This window comes from Simochromis diagramma, unplaced genomic scaffold (assembly GCF_900408965.1).
Source record: "Simochromis diagramma unplaced genomic scaffold, fSimDia1.1 OVJJ01000545.1, whole genome shotgun sequence".
Taxonomy (NCBI): Eukaryota; Metazoa; Chordata; class Actinopteri; order Cichliformes; family Cichlidae; genus Simochromis; species Simochromis diagramma.
The window spans coordinates 7467675-7485745 of record NW_024387371.1 but is presented as its reverse complement, the minus strand read 5'-3'; the positions used below and the strand labels follow the sequence as shown (position 1 = coordinate 7485745).

The window sequence follows — 18071 nt, the reverse complement described above, 5'->3', positions numbered from 1 at the left end:
TTTTGTGTTTTTAAAGTGGAATATGTTTTAAAAAGCATTTACTTGCTCAGAAAACAAGACTAGGGGTGATGATCTATATTTTTGTTTTTATCTATAAATTACATTTAGAAGTCAGCCATCTTGGATACAATTTTTGTTTTTTCAATAGTAAGAGGGCCATGTGACACATCAAACTTATTGGTAATGTCACAAGAAAAACAATGGTGCTCTTGGTTTCAACGTAACTTTATTCTTTCATGAGTTATTTACAAGTTTCTCTTTGTTCACAGCCATTGACATGTCGAAGAGGTTAACACGTGAGGAGCGGATCGAAATTGTGTTGATATCTGGTGAACGCAGTAACCGGGTCATTGCAGCAGATTTCAATGCAAGACACCCTACGAGACCACCCATCTCCCATGCTACAGTTAGCAAACTGCTTGCTAAGTTTCGTGGAACTGGTTCAGTGTTGGATTTGCCAAAATGTGGAAGCAAGAAAACTGTCACTAATGAAGAAACATCAGTGGCTGTCCTAGCTTCATTCAGCAAGAGCCCACAGCGTAGCACTCGCCGCATGTCACTGGAGAGTGGCATTAGTCGAACATCCCTTCTGTGGACATTAGCTACTCACTAATGGCAACCTTACAAACTCCAGCTACTGCAGCATCTCAACGAGGATGACCCAGATCGGCACAGAATTTGCAGAATGGGCAAAACAAAAATTGGAACAGGACCCTAAGTTCACGCAGAAGATTTTGTTCAGTGATGAGGCAAACCTTTATGTGAATGGTGAAGTTGACAAACAAAACCACCGCTATCGGTCTGACACTAACCCACATTGGATGGATCCCTCCAAGACTGTTGGAACAACAAAAGTGATAGTTTGGTGTGGTATATGGGGTACAACGATAGTGGGTCCATTCTTCATCAATGGAAACCTCAAGGCCACTGGATATTGAGTTTTTCCAGCAAGATGGTGCACCACCACATTATGGGTGCCAGGTCCGAGCATTCCTAGATGAACAGTTTCCTGGAAAGTGGATTGGTCGTCGTGGGCCAGTTGAATGTCTCCTGACCACCTTAGACTTTTATCTTTGGGGTCATCTGAAGGCAATTGTCTATGGTGTGAAGATACGAGATGTGCAGCACCTGAATGGTTGGAACAGATACTGGATGCCTGTGTTGGCATTTCTCCTGCGGTGTTGTTATCAGTGTGTGAAGAGTGGGAGAAGAGGGTTGCATTGACAATCCAACACAATGGGCAGCACATTGAAGACATTTTATAAGTGGTCAGAAACTTGTAAATAACTCATGAAAAAATAAAGTTACGTTGAAACCAAGCACACCATTGTTTTTCTTGTGACATTACCAATAAGTTTGATGTGTCACATGGCCCTCTTCCTATTGAAAAAACAAAAATGTATCCAAAGAGCTCCATTGCTGTTCCAGCACTTTACAAACAGACTCATGAGCCATGTCTTTGACATGTTCCTCTACTCCTTGTATGCCTTTGTGCAGCTTTGCTACCATTACACTAAGTGCATAGATGATACAGTGGGGCAAAAAAGTATTTAGTCAGCCACCGATTGTGCAAGTTCCCCCACTTAAAATGATGACAGAGGTCAGTAATTTGCACCAGAGGTACACTTCAACTGTGAGAGACAGAATGTGAAAAAAAAATCCATGAATTCACATGGTAGGATTTGTAAAGAATTTATTCGTAAATCAGGGTGGAAAATAAGTATTTGGTCACCACAAACAAGGAAAATCTCTGGCTCTCACAGACCTGTAACGTCTTCTGTAAGAAGCTTTTCTGTCCCCCACTCGTTACCTGTATGAATGGCACCTGTTTGAACTCATCATCTGTATAAAAGACACCTGTCCACAGCCTCAAACAGTCAGACTCCAAACTCCGCCATGGCCAAGACCAAAGAGCTTTCGAAGGACACCAGGAAAAGTATTGTAGACCTGCACCAGACTGGGAAGAGTGAATCTACAATAGGCAAGCAGCTTGGTGTGAAAAAATCAACTGTGGGAGCAATCATCAGAAACTGGAAGACATACAAGACCACTGATAATCTCCCTCGATCTGGGGCTCCACGCAAGATCTCATCCCGTGGGGTCAAAATGATCATGAGAACGGTGAGCAAAGATCCCAGAACCACACGGGGGGACCTGGTGAATGACCTGCAGAGAGCTGGGACCAAAGTAACAAAGGTCACCATCAGTAACACACTACAACGGCAGGGAATCAAATCCCGCAGTGCCAGACGTGTTCCGCTGCTGAAGCCAGTGCATGTCCAGGCCCGTCTGAAGTTTGCCAGAGAGCACATGGATGATACAGCAGAGGATTGGGAGAATGTCATGTGGTCAGATGAAACCAAAGTAGAACTTTTTGGTATAAACTCAACTCGTCGTGTTTGGAGGAAGAAGAATACTGAGTTGCATCCCAAGAACACCATACCTACTGTGAAGCATGGGGGTGGAAACATCATGCTATGGGGCTGTTTTTCTGCCAAGGGGACAGGACGACTGATCCGTGTTAAGGACAGAATGAATGGGGCCATGTATCGTGAGATTTTGAGCCAAAACCTCCTTCCATCAGTGTGAACTTTGAAGATGAAACGAGGCTGGGTCTTCCAACATGACAATGATCCAAAACACACCGCCCGGGCAACAAAGGAGTGGCTCCGTGAGAAGCATTTGAAAGTCCTGGAGTGGCCTAGCCAGTCTCCAGACCTCAACCCCATAGAAAATCTGTGGCGGGAGTTGAAAGTCCGTGTTGCTCGGCGACAGCCCCAAAACATCACTGCTCTCGAGAAGATCTGCATGGAGGAATGGGCCAAAATACCAGCTACTGTGTGTGCAAACCTGGTAAAGACCTATAGTAAACGTTTGACCTCTGTTATTGCCAACAAAGGTTATGTTACAAAGTATTGTGTTGTATTTTTGTTATTGACCAAATACTTATTTTCCACCCTAATTTACGAATAAATTCTTTACAAATCCTACCATGTGAATTCATGGATTTTTTTTTTTTTTTTTTTTTTCACATTCTGTCTCTCACAGTTGAAGTGTACCTCTGGTGCAAATTACTGACCTCTGTCATCATTTTAAGTGGGGGAACTTGCACAATCGGTGGCTGACTAAATACTTTTTTGCCCCACTGTATGCCATAGTGAGCCTTGACGGCTGAAACAAATACACTGATTAATCCTTTTGAGTAACATTTGCTTTAATATGAAAAAAAACCCCATTAAAAGATACAGAGGGTAGGAAGCACATTGAGTGACCTAGAGAGCCACCAGGAACACCAGGACAGGGACACTTAATGCTGGACAGGCCAGACAAATTTGGACTACCCCTTTCATGCAAAGGGTTTGGCATAGGGTCAAAACTAACAAAAAAAGTGTGCTGTTGTAGAATTGTTGATAGCCTATACTTGAGGGATGAGTGGTCCTGATGAGGATGTTATATTAATGATTTTTCTGGCTCAAAATGGACCGCTGGGATGTAACATAAAGTAAGAATGAGTCATCCACATGTAGTCAAGGCAAAGGGGTCTATATTAACTTAAGTCGATATATTCTTCTGTTATGTTTAGTCATTTGATAAAAATGTACCTTAAGCTTAAATAAATTAAACCCCACTTATAAAAACTTCAAAGTCATCGTTCTGACGATTGTCCAGTATTTGATATAAGCAGGAAAATCCCTATACAGGCTATCTTTATTATTAATATGTTTGAATGTCTATACTGGTAGCTGTTTTCCAGTCTGAAGCCTGGACAGGCTCACAGGGATTACCTGTACAGTTGTGGCCAGATGTTCATATGACATGAATGCCATAGTAATTTGGGGCTTTTAAAGATTTCTTTAACCCGTTCTTTTTCCAGGTTGGAATGATCGTACAGCATACAATTGGGTGTGCAAGTTTGGATTTATTTTGGGTTTTCTTTAATCCACACAGGGTACACAAGTATACAACATACAGTCTCAGATATTTACATAAAATTTGCTCTAGTAATTGACTAAATGTCCCTTAGCAAGTTGCACCTCAACCAAATGCTTTTGGTAGCCATCAACAAACTTTGGTATAATTCTGGCTGATATTTGACTAATCTTATTGGCAGAGTTGACAGAGTTCTTTTAAATTGGTTGGCTTCCTGACACAGACTTGGCTTTTTTCAAAGTCCACAAATTTTCTGTAAGATTGAGATCAGGGCTTTGCGAAGGCCATTTCAGAAGCTTAATGTTAGCCTGCTTTATCCATTCCAAGTCATTGCGGCCAGATGGGTCCAGATGTGTGATTGGAGGTTTGAGCCTTGGTGGTTCCCGTGTTGTTCATGAATATCCTAATGAGTGTCCTCTCATCTGACGGTGACAGTTTGGATGTATACTTTTGACCCCACTTGGATTAAAGAAAAGGTGTATGCGGCACAATCATCCACCCTGGAAAAAGAGCAGTTCAAACAAATCAGTAAAAACCCCAAATTGCCCTGACATTCATGCCCATGATGCGTGTATGTAAGCTATTAACCACACAATAACACTGATCTCATTTTTGAAACTTTGTGTTTAATAGAGGCATCCACCATCTTAATGGTGCATACAAGAAAATCATGATAGATCCACTTTAATATGTTTGCTTTCCTCCATTAGAATTAGTCAATCAATGACAAAGCTTATGCCTTAAAGAGCCAGAGAGGCTAGATAAAAATTCTCTTTCTTGGTGAGGAATCAGGGATGGTCTCACCAGGAGATGTAAATGTTTTAAACCCCAGGAGTTTTGCCGTCTCGGTTTTTATGAGCCTTTATTCCACAATGAAACAGCAGAGGAGGAGGCGTACTCTGTCTCAGACACGATTTGTAGCAATGGTTACACGGGGGTGTCATTGTTTTTGCTTGAATGGGCTCCTACTTTGAGAACAATATAATTAGCTGTTGTCTCATTGAGGATGTGTGGTTTGTTGTTGTTTTTTATATGGCAACCACAGGATAAAGAACGCTCAGATATTGTGGAATAAAGTGCAGATTTCACAAACATGAATCACATGTGAGCAACTCGGTAGCATTTCTGTTACATCTACCACAGACATCCGTTATAAAGTAATACAGCTTAATTAAAAATCAAGAAAGTGCTTGTCTTCCACCACAATGACATAACTGGTCGCAAGACGGCACCTTTATTAGGTAGTGGGCAGCTCATCCACGTTCTAAAAAAAGTTCATTCTTAATTTATTTGCTTCCTTTGACGTAAACAACATTACTCTGAAGTTATTCTTACACCCTTCAAGACAAATGGCTCTAAATGATGGTGTCAGAAGGCGTGATCAGGTGGTTAACATCTGAAATATGTGTTGGTGTTTTGCAGTCGACACATCACATTCCTTGTAAATATTTATTATGTGGTTTCGAGGCAGGTCCTGAACAGACACTTGACAGTATAAATACTAAGACACCAACTTTGACACAGTTATAGAAGAACGAACACAGAGAAGATGGATAAAATGATGTTTGGAAAGACACACAGCTTATTTATCAGTTGAAAAGATCAACTTGCCGCATTGGATTCAAAGTTGTTGTTTTTTCTATCTAGTAATGGAAAAAGACCCAAACTGGAAAATGGAATACAGACTGGAGTTAATGGTGCTTCTTGTTTTGTTGATAACAGCTTCATCTATCGCCCTGAGCAGAAAAGATACCACAGAAGCCATGGTAAGAAAATACAAAACAAGCTGGATCTGCTGGAATATAATCTAAAATATTAATGTAAAAATCACAGTCTCCGAGTCTAGAATTTGCATACAATTCGCTGAGAATTAAAATAGAAATACTTGGAGCATGCACTGCTGTCCAGTTTTAACATTACTTCCACAGAGATCAGCAGAAACTGGATTTTTAATTGTCTTAAGCTCACCAATGTCACTGTAAGGCCAGATCTCTATATAATTGGCACAAATGGAAGTAATTCCTCAGCTGGTAATGGAGCATCTATATTCAGTCAACCTCACCTCACCCGTGCTGAGATTATTTAGTTTCAGTGACCAAAAATAGTCAAGTAACATGTCAAAAAAGAAAGAACAATTGTTTTAATCTGTCTAGTAGAGATCAATAATTTAATATCCCTCACAATCTCTGCCATTCTTTTAGGTTTACTTAAAGAAGTACGGCTACCTGCACATCCCACTGGACAGTAAAGTTCAAGATTATTCACATGAGCAAATGGCGGAAGCTTTAAGGTTAACCATCTTATCAGTTTACATTGTCCTCATTTACTATTTAGACTTCATTTCAATTGAAAGTTAAAACTTTTTTTTTTAATGTCAGAATGTTTCAGAAAGTGACCAACCTGCAGGTATCAGGAAAACTGGATTTAGCCACGCTGGCAATGATGAATAAACCTCGATGTGGCCTCGAGGATTCTTTCGATAACAAATCTCTCAAATATCGAGTCCTGGGTAGGTAACGGTATACATATTGGATTTTTAATGTGTAGTTTATGTGCATATAAAGGATTTTGAATTATAATTTCACAGGTTACTGGCGTAAGAAAATGCTGACGTACCGCATTTACAATTACACTCCTGATCTGGGTCAGGGAAAGACTCGCATGGCCATCCAGAATGCTTTTAAGTACTGGAGTGATGTGTCACCTTTAAGGTTCAGAGAGTTGGATCAAGGAAGAGCAGACATCAAAATCTCATTTCACAGAAAAGATAAGACGTGTCCAGTACCCTTTGATGGCCGAGGTAGGACCAGCATATGAACAAAGAAACTCCAAAGTTTTGTGATCTGAGTGACTTCTGGTATTTAATTAGAATCCTTGCTTCATCTTTAGGCCGTGTTTTAGCGCACGCTGATGCCCCCGAGTCTGGCATTGTGCACTTCGATGAGGATGAACTGTGGACAGAAGGGAAGAGTTCTGGCTCCAACCTGAGGATTGTAGCAGCTCATGAAATTGGCCACGCTCTAGGCCTGGGCCACTCACAGTACTACAATGCACTGATGGGACCTGTTTACAATGGATACCGCTCTGACTTCAAGCTTCATCCAGATGACATACAAGGGATCCAAGCTTTATACGGTATTGCCAAAATGTTATTACAGCACCATATGAATATATCTTTGAAGTACTATTTATGCAACCTGCAATGCTATCCCTTTTCAGGAAAGCCAGAGAAGATTCCTGAATCCAGAAATCCAGGACAGTCAAGGCCAGGAGGAGTTATTCCAAATCCATGCAAGGCCACTGTGGATGCAGTTATGTTGGGTACAGAGACTCTGATGCTCTGATACAAATCCCTTTATATATGCTTTGCTCTGTATTTTGTTTAACAAAACAGGAAGATGCTTCTAAAGATATTTTTTCTCCTACATTTTGCCCCTGCAGGTCCTTTGCGTAAGACATACTTTTTCAGTGGGCAGTATGTGTGGACAGTGTCCAACTCTGACTACAACACTCCCATCCAGATTTCCGCACTGTGGAAGGAGCTGCCAGGAAGTCTCAGTGCAGCTGTTCACTCTCCGCGAACTGGCAAATCCTACTTTCTGAAAGGTTTATTCAGTAGTTTTATCAGCAGCGTTCAGAATGTTTAATTCCAGCTGTGTGTTCTGTTTGGTGTGTTTTCTCAATTCAAGTGTCTTTCCTCTGCAAACATCCTTTCACAGGAGACAAATTATGGAGATACACAGGCTTCAAACTTGACCAGGGCTTCCCCAAACGTTTGTCCAACATCCCTGCAAATATTGACTCTGCTTTTTACTTCAATAAGAACCAGAAGATTATCTTTTTCAAAGTAAGACGATTTTCAGTCTTTTTGTTGTTTTTGATATCTGAACTCAGTCAATAATTTGCTCTTTATTTCAGGGCTCTGGATACTGGCAGTGGGATGAAATTGCTCCGACGGATTTCAAATCATACCCTAAACCAGTTGGACAACTCTTCAAAGGGATGCCCAGCAACACTGATGCTGCACTAACGTGGACTAATGGTTATGTATACATATTTAAAGGCACTGAGTATTGGCGTGTAAACCAAAACTACCAAGCAGTGGAGAAGACCTACCCTCTCAACACTGCCTTGCGCTGGATGCAGTGTGACGACTGAGCCACCAGAGGCCACTGGGGACTCAACATTAACCTTATCTGCACAATGACTTGGTTTAATAACAGTGAAACAAGCTCACAGTATGGGTATTGGTTATGTGGGTGTGTGCAATGATATTTGCTTCTCAGTCCTGTCATGTTGAGAAAAAAAGGAATACTAAAGCTTCCACTTACCTAATTAAACTAACAAATAAACTAGTAACTAGTTAAAATAGTTATCTTTAATTATACATACTTCTGCTTCTCTTCCACTTTAACATTAAATAAACAGACCAATCAACCAGGATAACAGAGGAGAGGACATTAATCACAGAACATGTGAGGAATACTTCCCTGTAGCCTTCCCCCTGGTTGCATTTTATTGGTGTATGTGTACATTATGTCAGTATATTATATGAGTTATATCAAATGTTGTTAGGGTGCCCTTTTTAACGTCTGGCCACAAATGCCAGATAAAGGAGTCTTGGTAAAATCTAAACGAATCAAATAAAACCAAAACAGATTTTTGTGAAGCTCACGCTGCTCTTAACAAAGCAGGAGTCTTAAGAAGTCAGAGCAGGTGGAAAACACCTGTGTAGTTGTGCATGCAGTGTCTTTGAAGGATAAGGTCACTTTACCTGATAAGAAAGTCAACTTCAGACACGTGAACAAGATCAGCAGGCGGTTTTCACCACATGGAGATCTTCCAAATACCTAACTTCTGTGTTCACTTTTATTTAGGCACCAGTTTATTATAATTAATTAAAATGAAACTAAAAACTACAACTCGATGTGAACAATTGAAATAACTGAAATAAAAATCAGACTTTGAATAGGCTGATCGAAAATGATATTGTGCATTCAGAAAACTAAGAATTAATTTTGCTGCCGTGTGGTTCTATTGGAAACATCAGAAGACTTTGTTGTGTGTGTTTTTCCGTGATGTAATTTTTCGATTACACTGTTTGTGTTCTAATATCTATTCTGGACTTCTTAGCACTTGCCCTTAACAAATACCACCTACATAAAAAAAAAAGACTGTATTAAAACTGGACATCGTCAGACCATAAAAAGCTCAATTGTGAAATGTGCAAGCCAGCAGAAACTAGCTGAAGCTACACTGAAATGAAAATTAGAAGGAACAAAAAAAATTGAAACTGTGTTTACTCAGACAAAAGACAACGGCTCAAAAATTTGAAAAATGTAATTTCCACTTTCTTTTAAAATGTCTGCGGAGAAGTTTCTTGCTACGATAAACATCATTCTGTACAAAAATGTCCATAATATCATTGTGCATGTACAAGGACAATAAAGGGCTATTCTATTCTATTCTAAATCCTTGCATGTAAAGTGCAAAGTTAACATAGCTGAACAGTAGCAACATTAACTGAAAAAACAAAGGGTGGGAAAAAAGTGGAATTAACATTTAAACAAGTGTGAACAAAGGGAAGGTTAACCTTAAGAACAAAACCGACATATTCATACATTATAATTAAAACAATGTTCCAGAAATCTTGGACCCATTTTCATAGTGTTCATAGACTTCTTGTTTTCTTTTTTTCTGCTAACCTGAACCCCACCACCATAAAACTGTACAGAACAAAGTGCATTGACCAAGTGGCAACATCCAGAAGGGACTGCAAATCGAAGTCAACACTGCAGTTCCTCAAGTGACCACTTGAAGCTGGCTCTGTAAAGTGAGTCTGTACTCAGAGACTCAGAGTGTTAAAAGGCCAAAGTTTAGCTATGGCATATTTACAGTCTAGTACAAAAATGGCTTTGTTCTCTATAATTAAATCCCTCATAATAATTACAGGTTTTTTGAACTGTTTTAAACTTTCAAGGCTGGTAGCTGTCTATTATCAACTCTGAAAAACTTCTCAAATCTGTTTGTATCTTTTGGAGCATTTTTAATACATTTATATACCAAATCACATGGCTCGCTTAGCACTAATTATAAGGTATCTGTGTCTGCATGATGCATCCATGCAGTTTACGGATCAAGCTAATGGTAATATTAGTAGATAACTCAGCCCGTTTGTCCAAATTTGGTCACTTCTGATTCCAAAACATGCAACATGCTAAAGAAATGCTGAAGTAAAAGCTTTAAAACTGGATTTAACATTTAGACACAAGAGGTTCTTGTTTGCGAAAGGTCAGAGAATGTAAACATGAATGACATCTCACTCTGTAATGCTGGCCAGCTGCATTCTTCTTTTATAGCAGTGACAAAATGGTGTACAGAAAACAGCTGTACAATTACTCCAAGAAGGCGTGTGGATTTTTTTGTGACCTAGTCATGATTTTTTGGAGGAGATACAGTTTCTGAGTCAAATGTATTTGTGACCTACAAATAGGAGAATTTTGATCTAGCCTCTCCAGAACAGATATCGCCAAAGAAGGACAACACACTAGAGGAGTATAGATGGATTAATAACAGTACAGAGCAGAGGAAAAGCATGTTTTATTTAACCTCTTAAAAATAAGGATGTAACCTTCAAAGATGAAATAACACATCATCTGGTTTTCAAATTCAAACTTGAACCCATATACAACTAAACACACTCTTCACAGTTTTAATACCATCAGTGTTTTCGATGCTGCTGACATTCTTATCTTTGGTATGATTGCATATACATCACGTTGCTGATTTAATGACTCTTAACATAAGACAATACCCAAAACAGCTGACTGTGAAGCTGTCTGATCAACATTTTATTGGTCTACCGTTCAGAATTATATGTTTTATGTATATCCTTTGTTTCATTGCATGTGCTGGCACACATTTATCTTTTGTAGCTGTAATGATTACATTTCAGTGTAATCTAGATGTGTTACTGATCTATGTATGTACACAGTGACATAAGCAGAGTGTTTAAGATTGTAATGATATTGCATGAAACAAAAGAACTCATCTGAGAGTTAAACTGCTCAAAGGATTTAGTAGTCATGGGCCTGATGCTGTGTTGAGGTTGCATTAATTTGTCTTGTCATCATTCAGGGGATGATCTCCAAGTACCTCATATCAGTCTGAGCATGCTGATTGTTATCTGATGAAGCCAGTAATAAGGATTCAAACCACAAGTTGAAACTGTGGAAAGGTGTTTGTGATGGTCAAAAATTCAAATGATTAATTATTCCTCAGACATATGTAACCTATAGTTGCTTGAAGCCATGTTAATCAAACTGTGAAGACTGGAGAGGAAGTGGTCAGAGGCACCATGGAGCCTGTTTCAAAGTCAAAGTCAATTAGAGTGTGTGTGATAGTGCTGACGGTGCTTTTAGAGGAGCCGGTTCCCATCTGACGCTCCTGAAGGCTCTGAAGATAACTCTGCAAGGCAAACAAAAGGAGGATGCACTGTTGTTAAACTGGCCATTTACCATGGAGACAAATTATACACAGTGAGAACCTAGAACAACTCTGGTGCTCCACAAAGCTGCAGTGGGCCTTGTTTACCAGTTCATGTATGAAAAGTGTGCTAATACTAATGTATACTTGTGTCATGTCAATTTTATTTATCTAGCATATTTTGAAAGAGACAGAAGATAACCCAAATCATTTCCAGGCAAACGTATTTACATTCAAGGTCTCCAGCAACCCAATTTCAAAACCCAAAACTACCTAAAAACTTAAATTAAAATACGATAAATAAAACAGCAACAGAGCAACATAAACAATTGTATACTTTAAAAAAAAAAAAGAATTCAAAAACAAGAATAAATGATAAATAAAATCCATCCATCCATTTCCACAGCTTATCCCTGGTTGGGTCGTGGGGGTAGAAGAGAAGCCCAGACCTCTCTTACCCTAACCACCTCCTGAAAGGAGGCCATCATCTGATGAAGCCAAAAGAACCACATCATCTTCAAAAAGCAGAGATGAGATCATTAAACCACCAAAGTGGGAGCCTTCTGTCACTTGCCTAGAAATTCTGTCCATAAAAAGAAGTGCCCACCACAGCATATCCCGAGGGATGAAGTCGATTGCCTTCACAAAACAAATGTAAACTGATTGGGCAAACTCCTGCTCACTCTTGAATATTCTTGAGAGGACAAAGAGCTAATCAGGAATTCACGGCCAGGACTAAAACTGCATTGCCCCTCCTGGATCCAAGACACAACTTATGGGTGGACTATCCTCTCCAGCACCCTGGCAAAGACCTTTCTGGGGATGCTGAGAAGTGTGATCCCCCATGACGCTGGAGCATGCTCTCCAGTCCCCCTTCTTGAGGAGAGGAACTACCACCCAAGTTTGCCAATTCAGAGACACTGTCTCTACCTTCCAAAGGCACGTTGTGGGTGTCAGTCACACAACATCCAGTGCCTTAAGAAGGAGCGGTTTAACTATCATGGTGACCTCACCTTAGTGATGGCCAAGTTGCCCCCTCATCCATCCATGTCGATGGGATTGATGTGATCCTTGAGGTATTCCTTCCACTGCCTATGTGCTGAGTTGAAGTTTGCAGCTCCCACCTGCACTATGCACCATTTGAGTATAATACTGCTTTCTCCTCTTGAGTTGCCTGACAATTTGCCAGAAGCACTTTGGCAGCCCTTGATTGCCATCCAACACACATTGTGTCTGACCCCCCCCTCTGGGTGGTGACACCCCAAGAGGGTAGCCCTATATTGTTGCTTCAGGCTATGCAAATTGGGAAATTGCACTGTATATCAGGAAGTTGCAATAGTAAAGGTGGGAGGCAATAAAGCAAAGGATAACTAAATCCTTTAGGTACATAGCTAACTTTAATATTTATTAATGACTTAGAGTTGGTAAAAATGCTCTTCACAACATTACTGACTTGATTCTTATAATTCAAGGAAATAGCAATAAAAACATAAAGATTTGTTTACATTTTTGACTTATGTAGATATGGATAAACAACCAAGTGCCTTGGCATCTGTTATTATTATTATCTGGAATGGATAAATAAAATATGATCAAAAAAGCACATCAACCATTTGAATCTCAGCCACTGACCGGTGCCAGGACATCCCCAGCATAGCGTTTCAGGGGTGGAGGCCTCCGTTGGCGGTGATGCTGAGGTCTTCTCCTTGACTCTTTATTTGCATGTTTTTTTGCATATTTCTTCTGTTTTTTATGTGCACCTGGATGCATTAAAAGGGGAGAACAAAAAAACATAAAACATGAACACACAACATCAAATAGGGAGGTTGTGAATACAGCCTTGAGTTAGAGATTGAATTAAACTTACTTCCATTGTGTGACATTCCTTTGGCAGTAAACCACCATTGCACCAGCACTCCGGTGAGACTCAAAACAGGACAGATTCCAGTGACAGCCCAGTCAAACCAGCAGAGTGGTCGTGGAGCAGCTTGAGAAAATATATCATACACTTGATCTGGCAATACAAATGCCCCCACCAGGTAATCTGCACACAGCATGACTGCAGTTGCTCCAAACACAGAAGTGAAGATTATGCTGAATAGTTTCTGCCACTGGAGTGTAAAGACAGCAGCGGCCATGCTGGCAGCTAGAACAACACTGAGAGGCACCCAAACTGGAGTAAGGCTGTGAAATTGTCCAATAACCACCAAGATGGAGAGGGAGAGAAGGCTTCCCAGAAGTAAGCCGCTGATGAGGAGTCCCACAGTTGTCATTAACATGGTCAACAGTCCACACAGCACAGCCACACCAAGGCCAATGCCCGCCTTGGTCTCTGCCTGCAGCTGGGTGCTCAGTGCAGGTTCTTTATGGTACAAGAGGAGCATGGCTGCCGAGCTTAACAGGAAGCCTGAGAAGAACATGACCATCTTGAAGCAGCGGTATCCTGGGGGAGGGTAATAAAAGAAGGTTAGAACCAGCTCCAGTGTTAGTTTTAATACTGATTAATAAGCAGGCAAAGCATAGGCATCACTGGATCAATTAAGGAATATTGGTTTGTATTTGTAGGTTTTAGGTTTAGCTTATGTGCTTAGATCACCTAATATTTTTGTCATGTTTCTTCAGGATTTTGCAGGATGTAATGGGTTAATGTAACTACATTTTATTTGTTAGTAATGCAATAATGTAAAGCACCACACTTCAGTCATTTATTATGTCCCCTTAACTGTTATATTAAAGTTACAATTATGTAATTGTAAAAATAATTGCATTGCAAAGATTCTTTTGTTAACTGTGCCCAAAACACATCAAACAAACATGTTTTTATTCTTCATAAAATCAAACAAACTTTATTAGTCTCAGAGTTGGGAAAGTCACATTCTTACAGCTGCAATGTGAACAGAAATAAAGTGACACACTGTAACTTAGCAATAATAATAATATTATTTTAGTTTTATTGAAAGTTTTGGTGGGATTTTTAAATGTGCTTTGTTTTAGATGTAGCAGTTGGAGACCCAGCATGTCTGTCTGTTTCCCAGCTTTCCTCCCTCCCATGCCCACTCTTTTCTCGCTCTCTCTCCTTTTCTTTTTCTATCTTTCATGTCCTTTCTGCTTCAGCATAATATCCACATAGATAATAGCATGAATAATAAAAAATAAAATAAATAAAACAATAAGATTAACAAAAGGAGCCTACAGAGAGCCCATAGTGCTCCTCTTGGGAAAGCAGATGTGTTTGGCACAACAAAGCATTCAGACCATGATTCTGCTTGCTACAAGGACTAGACAGGACAGATGTTTAAGAAAAGAAAAACAAAAACAATAAAAGAATCCGTAAAAAACAGAATAAAAATGTGTATTATCCAAGGTAGATGAAATATTAGGTCCACTATTTTTTTTTTTTTACCTTATATGAGCCACAACAATAAGAGCTGATTGGATGATTCTGCAGATGCTGATGGTTCACACACTAAAATACCTTTTCATTCACAAATTTATTCCAGCATTCATCTCCAGCTCCAGGTGGGGAGACTGCAGTGATTGCTCTCGTTCCTTTACAGTTTTGTGGCTAATACCACAGGTTACCTTTAGTTATAGTGAGAGACATGTTTACTAGTGTCTATGAATACAAAAGATATTTATTTTGTGATATGGAAAGGCGTATGGTGAAGACAGTTATGGCAATGTTTTAGATTTCTGATGAATTGTTTTGGGTGGATGGTTGTGGATGATAGTAGACAAAGCTCATTGTTTGCAGTGTAATTCTGCTGTACATTTGCCCAATGCTTCACATGACTCATTTGTATTCTGGTGTCCTTTGAGTCTCTGTGGGCAGGCCACTTGCATGTGCATGACAATCACTAACCACAGAGTTACATAAGTGAACACAACTATGACAGCACTCTCTTTGTCTGCACCACTAAAACTGCTTTTTTAAAATTCCCCATTATTAATTATTGACAGTTATACATTTCCTCACAGTGCGTTAGTGTTACTGGAAAAACAGACTTTGGCAGCATGTGTGTTTGCGTAATGTCACATGTTTTAGGCTGCAGGTCCTTGTGACACAACACTCTTTATCACACTCAGTTTTTGTGTTGATTGAATCTTTCTCTGCATATTTTCTCAGTGATACCAAATAAATATTGGTTTTAATACTGTAGTATATTTTCTCCCTGTGTAGCTCTACATAAAAACAAATCACTGTCAGTGCTGACAGGAGCAGACTTCAGCTTTAACTTTAGACCATGAGTGTGTAACAGGTAGCACTTCATATATGCTGTCTCTGTCAAATTCAGACACAGGACTACCCATCTGCCTTCTCTAGCTTTGGGCTTATCCACCCTAAACCCCTGGCAGCCTGCAGACACCTGCCGCTGAGGCTTTAAGCCATCAGGTGAGCTCTTGAAACATTTAAAAGCAGAGTGGACAGCTAGATGTAAAAAATTTAAGTAGTCTTTCCTTAAATTTGACGTTAATATCATTATGATTACGTACCGGAAAAGCAGTAGATGAGGCCAAATGAAAGGCAAACAGAGCACACAATAGATGGGATGACTTCATACTTCATATTAATCTCAAGTGTACATATGTCCACTTCACTTAAGCCAGCTCCTGGTTTCTCAGTAACATAGAGTGAAGTGAGTGCCATCTTGGAGGGTTATTACTTCTGGTGGTGAGCAGCTGGTGTGGACGTGAATCTGTTTTGCTCATTGAAAGGACAAAACTGGAACGGCCTGCATTTTGTATCCAGGGAAAGAGGAAGCTCCCGAACCAAAAGCATGTACTAAACTGTTTCCTGTTGTGCACCTGCAGAAAGAAAAGACTGTTTATGACTTCTACAGCAAAGACAAACACAGACCCAGTTCTATTTTTTCCTGCACTAACTTGAGATTTATTAAACATCAAGTCTCGTCTATCCCGGAAATTTCTCCAATGAAAACACAACTTCCATTCCATATGAGACATCATAAAGTTTTTAAATGAAGCATCAGTCATATTTGGGTGAATTTATGAGAGGATGTTGCTCTTTCCCATGTCCAATTCCCTGTTCAGGAACCAAAGGAGGAAACTGGGGTTCCCCTTGAGTTTCTCTTTTGTTCAAGAACAGGATACAGATGAGGAAATGACCTTGTGACTTGATGCCATCGTAATACGTATGTATTGTCCTGAACATGTGGTTAAGTATGGTTAAGTTTAGTGCACAAGCTAATGAAAAAAACAGCTCAACAATAATACAGTATATTCTATATGGTGGAATAGATGTACTCTAGCCTCTAGCATAAGTAAAACTAGCTAAAACAGTACAGAAACAAATGAGTTCTGCATTCAGAAAACCCTTTAAGTACATAGTGATTTAAAAGTTTGCATTCTGGAGAAGGACTGTAGCTTATAATTAACGATGTATCACTTTAATGTTGTGGATAGTTATTATGAATATTCAAAAGAAAAATATTTCCTGATTAATTTGAGTGAAATTGGGGTATACATTTCACTCAAAGATGGAGACATTTATGCAAAGCATAAACCTATTTTCCTCCACTAGAAAAACAGAATAGAATTACTTATCAGCTAAATTAAAACTATTTTATTAGGTATTTTATACACTCATTATTAACTGCATAGATCGTGTTTACACACTCTTCATCTTGGCTTACAGTGCAGCCGTCTAGCTACAGGGTGTATTATTGTAAAGACTTTATAAGCTGTTCAGGCAGATCCTACAGTCAGCAAATGGAATTATAGGGGCTTTAGCAGGTGAGGGATCCTCCTGTCAACTCCTGTGTCCTCTTATATAGATAAAAGCACAAACACATTTTCTAGCAGCTAAATAATCCTCGTAACATTAAAAACATAAAAAAAATCACAGCTTCAGTACAGGAAAAGCCACTAAAATAATTATCTTTCTACTAGTTTGTGAGATTCAGTGACAAAAAAAAATAATTTTTTTTTCATTGCAGAAACAGTCAGTATGATTATCTATAGAGCTGAACAGAATAACTACAAACAATAAAGAAACCACAGTCTCTTAAATGAAAACATAATTTTAAAATTTCTGTGACCTACCTCAAATGCCACATATCTTCACACTGTAAAAGTAAACTTTCTGCGAAAAACAAAATATCCTCATTAGCTGTTAACCCCAGGGAAGGAGAGAGAGGTCCGTAGTTTTGTCAAAAGTTTATGTTGTTCTCTCTGAGAGCTGTGTGTGAAATCAATGTCCACCGCAGTAAGTCCCTCATCTGTGCTTGTGAACAGCTGACGCCTGACTCTGAGAGAGAGAGAGACCATCTGCCCCCAGCGTCAATACAAAGCTGCTACCAAGTCCAAGGCCGGACCAGCTGAGAGTTCAACTCTCACTACCCAGGATCCTGCTGGAGCCACAGCACAGTTCAGAGTTTATTTCAGTCAGTGTGACTTTTCATTAAGGTTAAATTCAGCTTGCACTAAAACAATATTGTTTTAGGCTCTGATTTGTGTTTATTCATAGGATCTCCCCACAAAAATGTAATTTAATCCTTTTCTTGTTGGGTTGCAAACAGTATTCTAAATGTGTGTGTGTGTTTTAACCATGTTAAAGTGGGTGCCTTTAAAGTTTTAGTGCTATATATAATATGAACCTGCATTAAAATTTGTGAAGGTACTTGTGGTCTTGAAGG

The 18071-nt window shown here is 39.5% G+C and overlaps 2 protein-coding genes across 2 annotated transcripts; one reads left to right on the top strand and one right to left on the bottom strand.

Annotated features, from left to right (window-relative positions):
- Window positions 1-5360: 5360 nt before the first annotated feature.
- On the top strand, window positions 5361-9686 carry LOC120719229 (matrix metalloproteinase-19-like). The gene is made up of 9 exons (XM_040008267.1): window positions 5361-5696; window positions 6132-6220; window positions 6309-6439; window positions 6518-6730; window positions 6820-7065; window positions 7150-7251; window positions 7372-7536; window positions 7650-7777; window positions 7849-9686. The coding sequence occupies exons 1-9, from the start codon at window positions 5580-5582 to the stop codon at window positions 8086-8088; spliced, it is 1431 nt and encodes a 476-aa protein (XP_039864201.1). The 5' UTR covers window positions 5361-5579; the 3' UTR covers window positions 8089-9686.
- Window positions 9687-10513: 827 nt separating this feature from the next.
- Window positions 10514-17699, bottom strand: LOC120719230 (transmembrane protein 198-like). The gene is made up of 5 exons (XM_040008268.1): window positions 17479-17699; window positions 15910-16221; window positions 13283-13858; window positions 13048-13175; window positions 10514-11397 (listed from the first exon to the last, which is right to left on the bottom strand). The coding sequence occupies exons 2-5, from the start codon at window positions 16061-16063 to the stop codon at window positions 11248-11250; spliced, it is 1008 nt and encodes a 335-aa protein (XP_039864202.1). The 5' UTR covers window positions 16064-16221; window positions 17479-17699; the 3' UTR covers window positions 10514-11247.
- Window positions 17700-18071: the final 372 nt, after the last annotated feature.

Bases quoted from the DNA above. Each gene is read 5' to 3' on its own strand.
- LOC120719229 (XM_040008267.1), top strand. From the start codon at position 5,580: ATGGAAAAAGACCCAAACTGGAAAATGGAATACAGACTGGAGTTAATG. The intron at 7,066-7,149 runs GTATTGCCAAAA...ATCCCTTTTCAG, and splicing joins AGGGATCCAAGCTTTATACG to GAAAGCCAGAGAAGATTCCT. The intron at 7,778-7,848 runs GTAAGACGATTT...TCTTTATTTCAG, and splicing joins AGAAGATTATCTTTTTCAAA to GGCTCTGGATACTGGCAGTG.
- LOC120719230 (XM_040008268.1), bottom strand. From the start codon at position 16,063: ATGGCACTCACTTCACTCTATGTTACTGAGAAACCAGGAGCTGGCTTA. The intron at 13,859-15,909 runs GTACGTAATCAT...ACCCTCCCCCAG, and splicing joins CCTCATCTACTGCTTTTCCG to GATACCGCTGCTTCAAGATG. The intron at 13,176-13,282 runs GTAAGTTTAATT...TAATGCATCCAG, and splicing joins AGGAATGTCACACAATGGAA to GTGCACATAAAAAACAGAAG.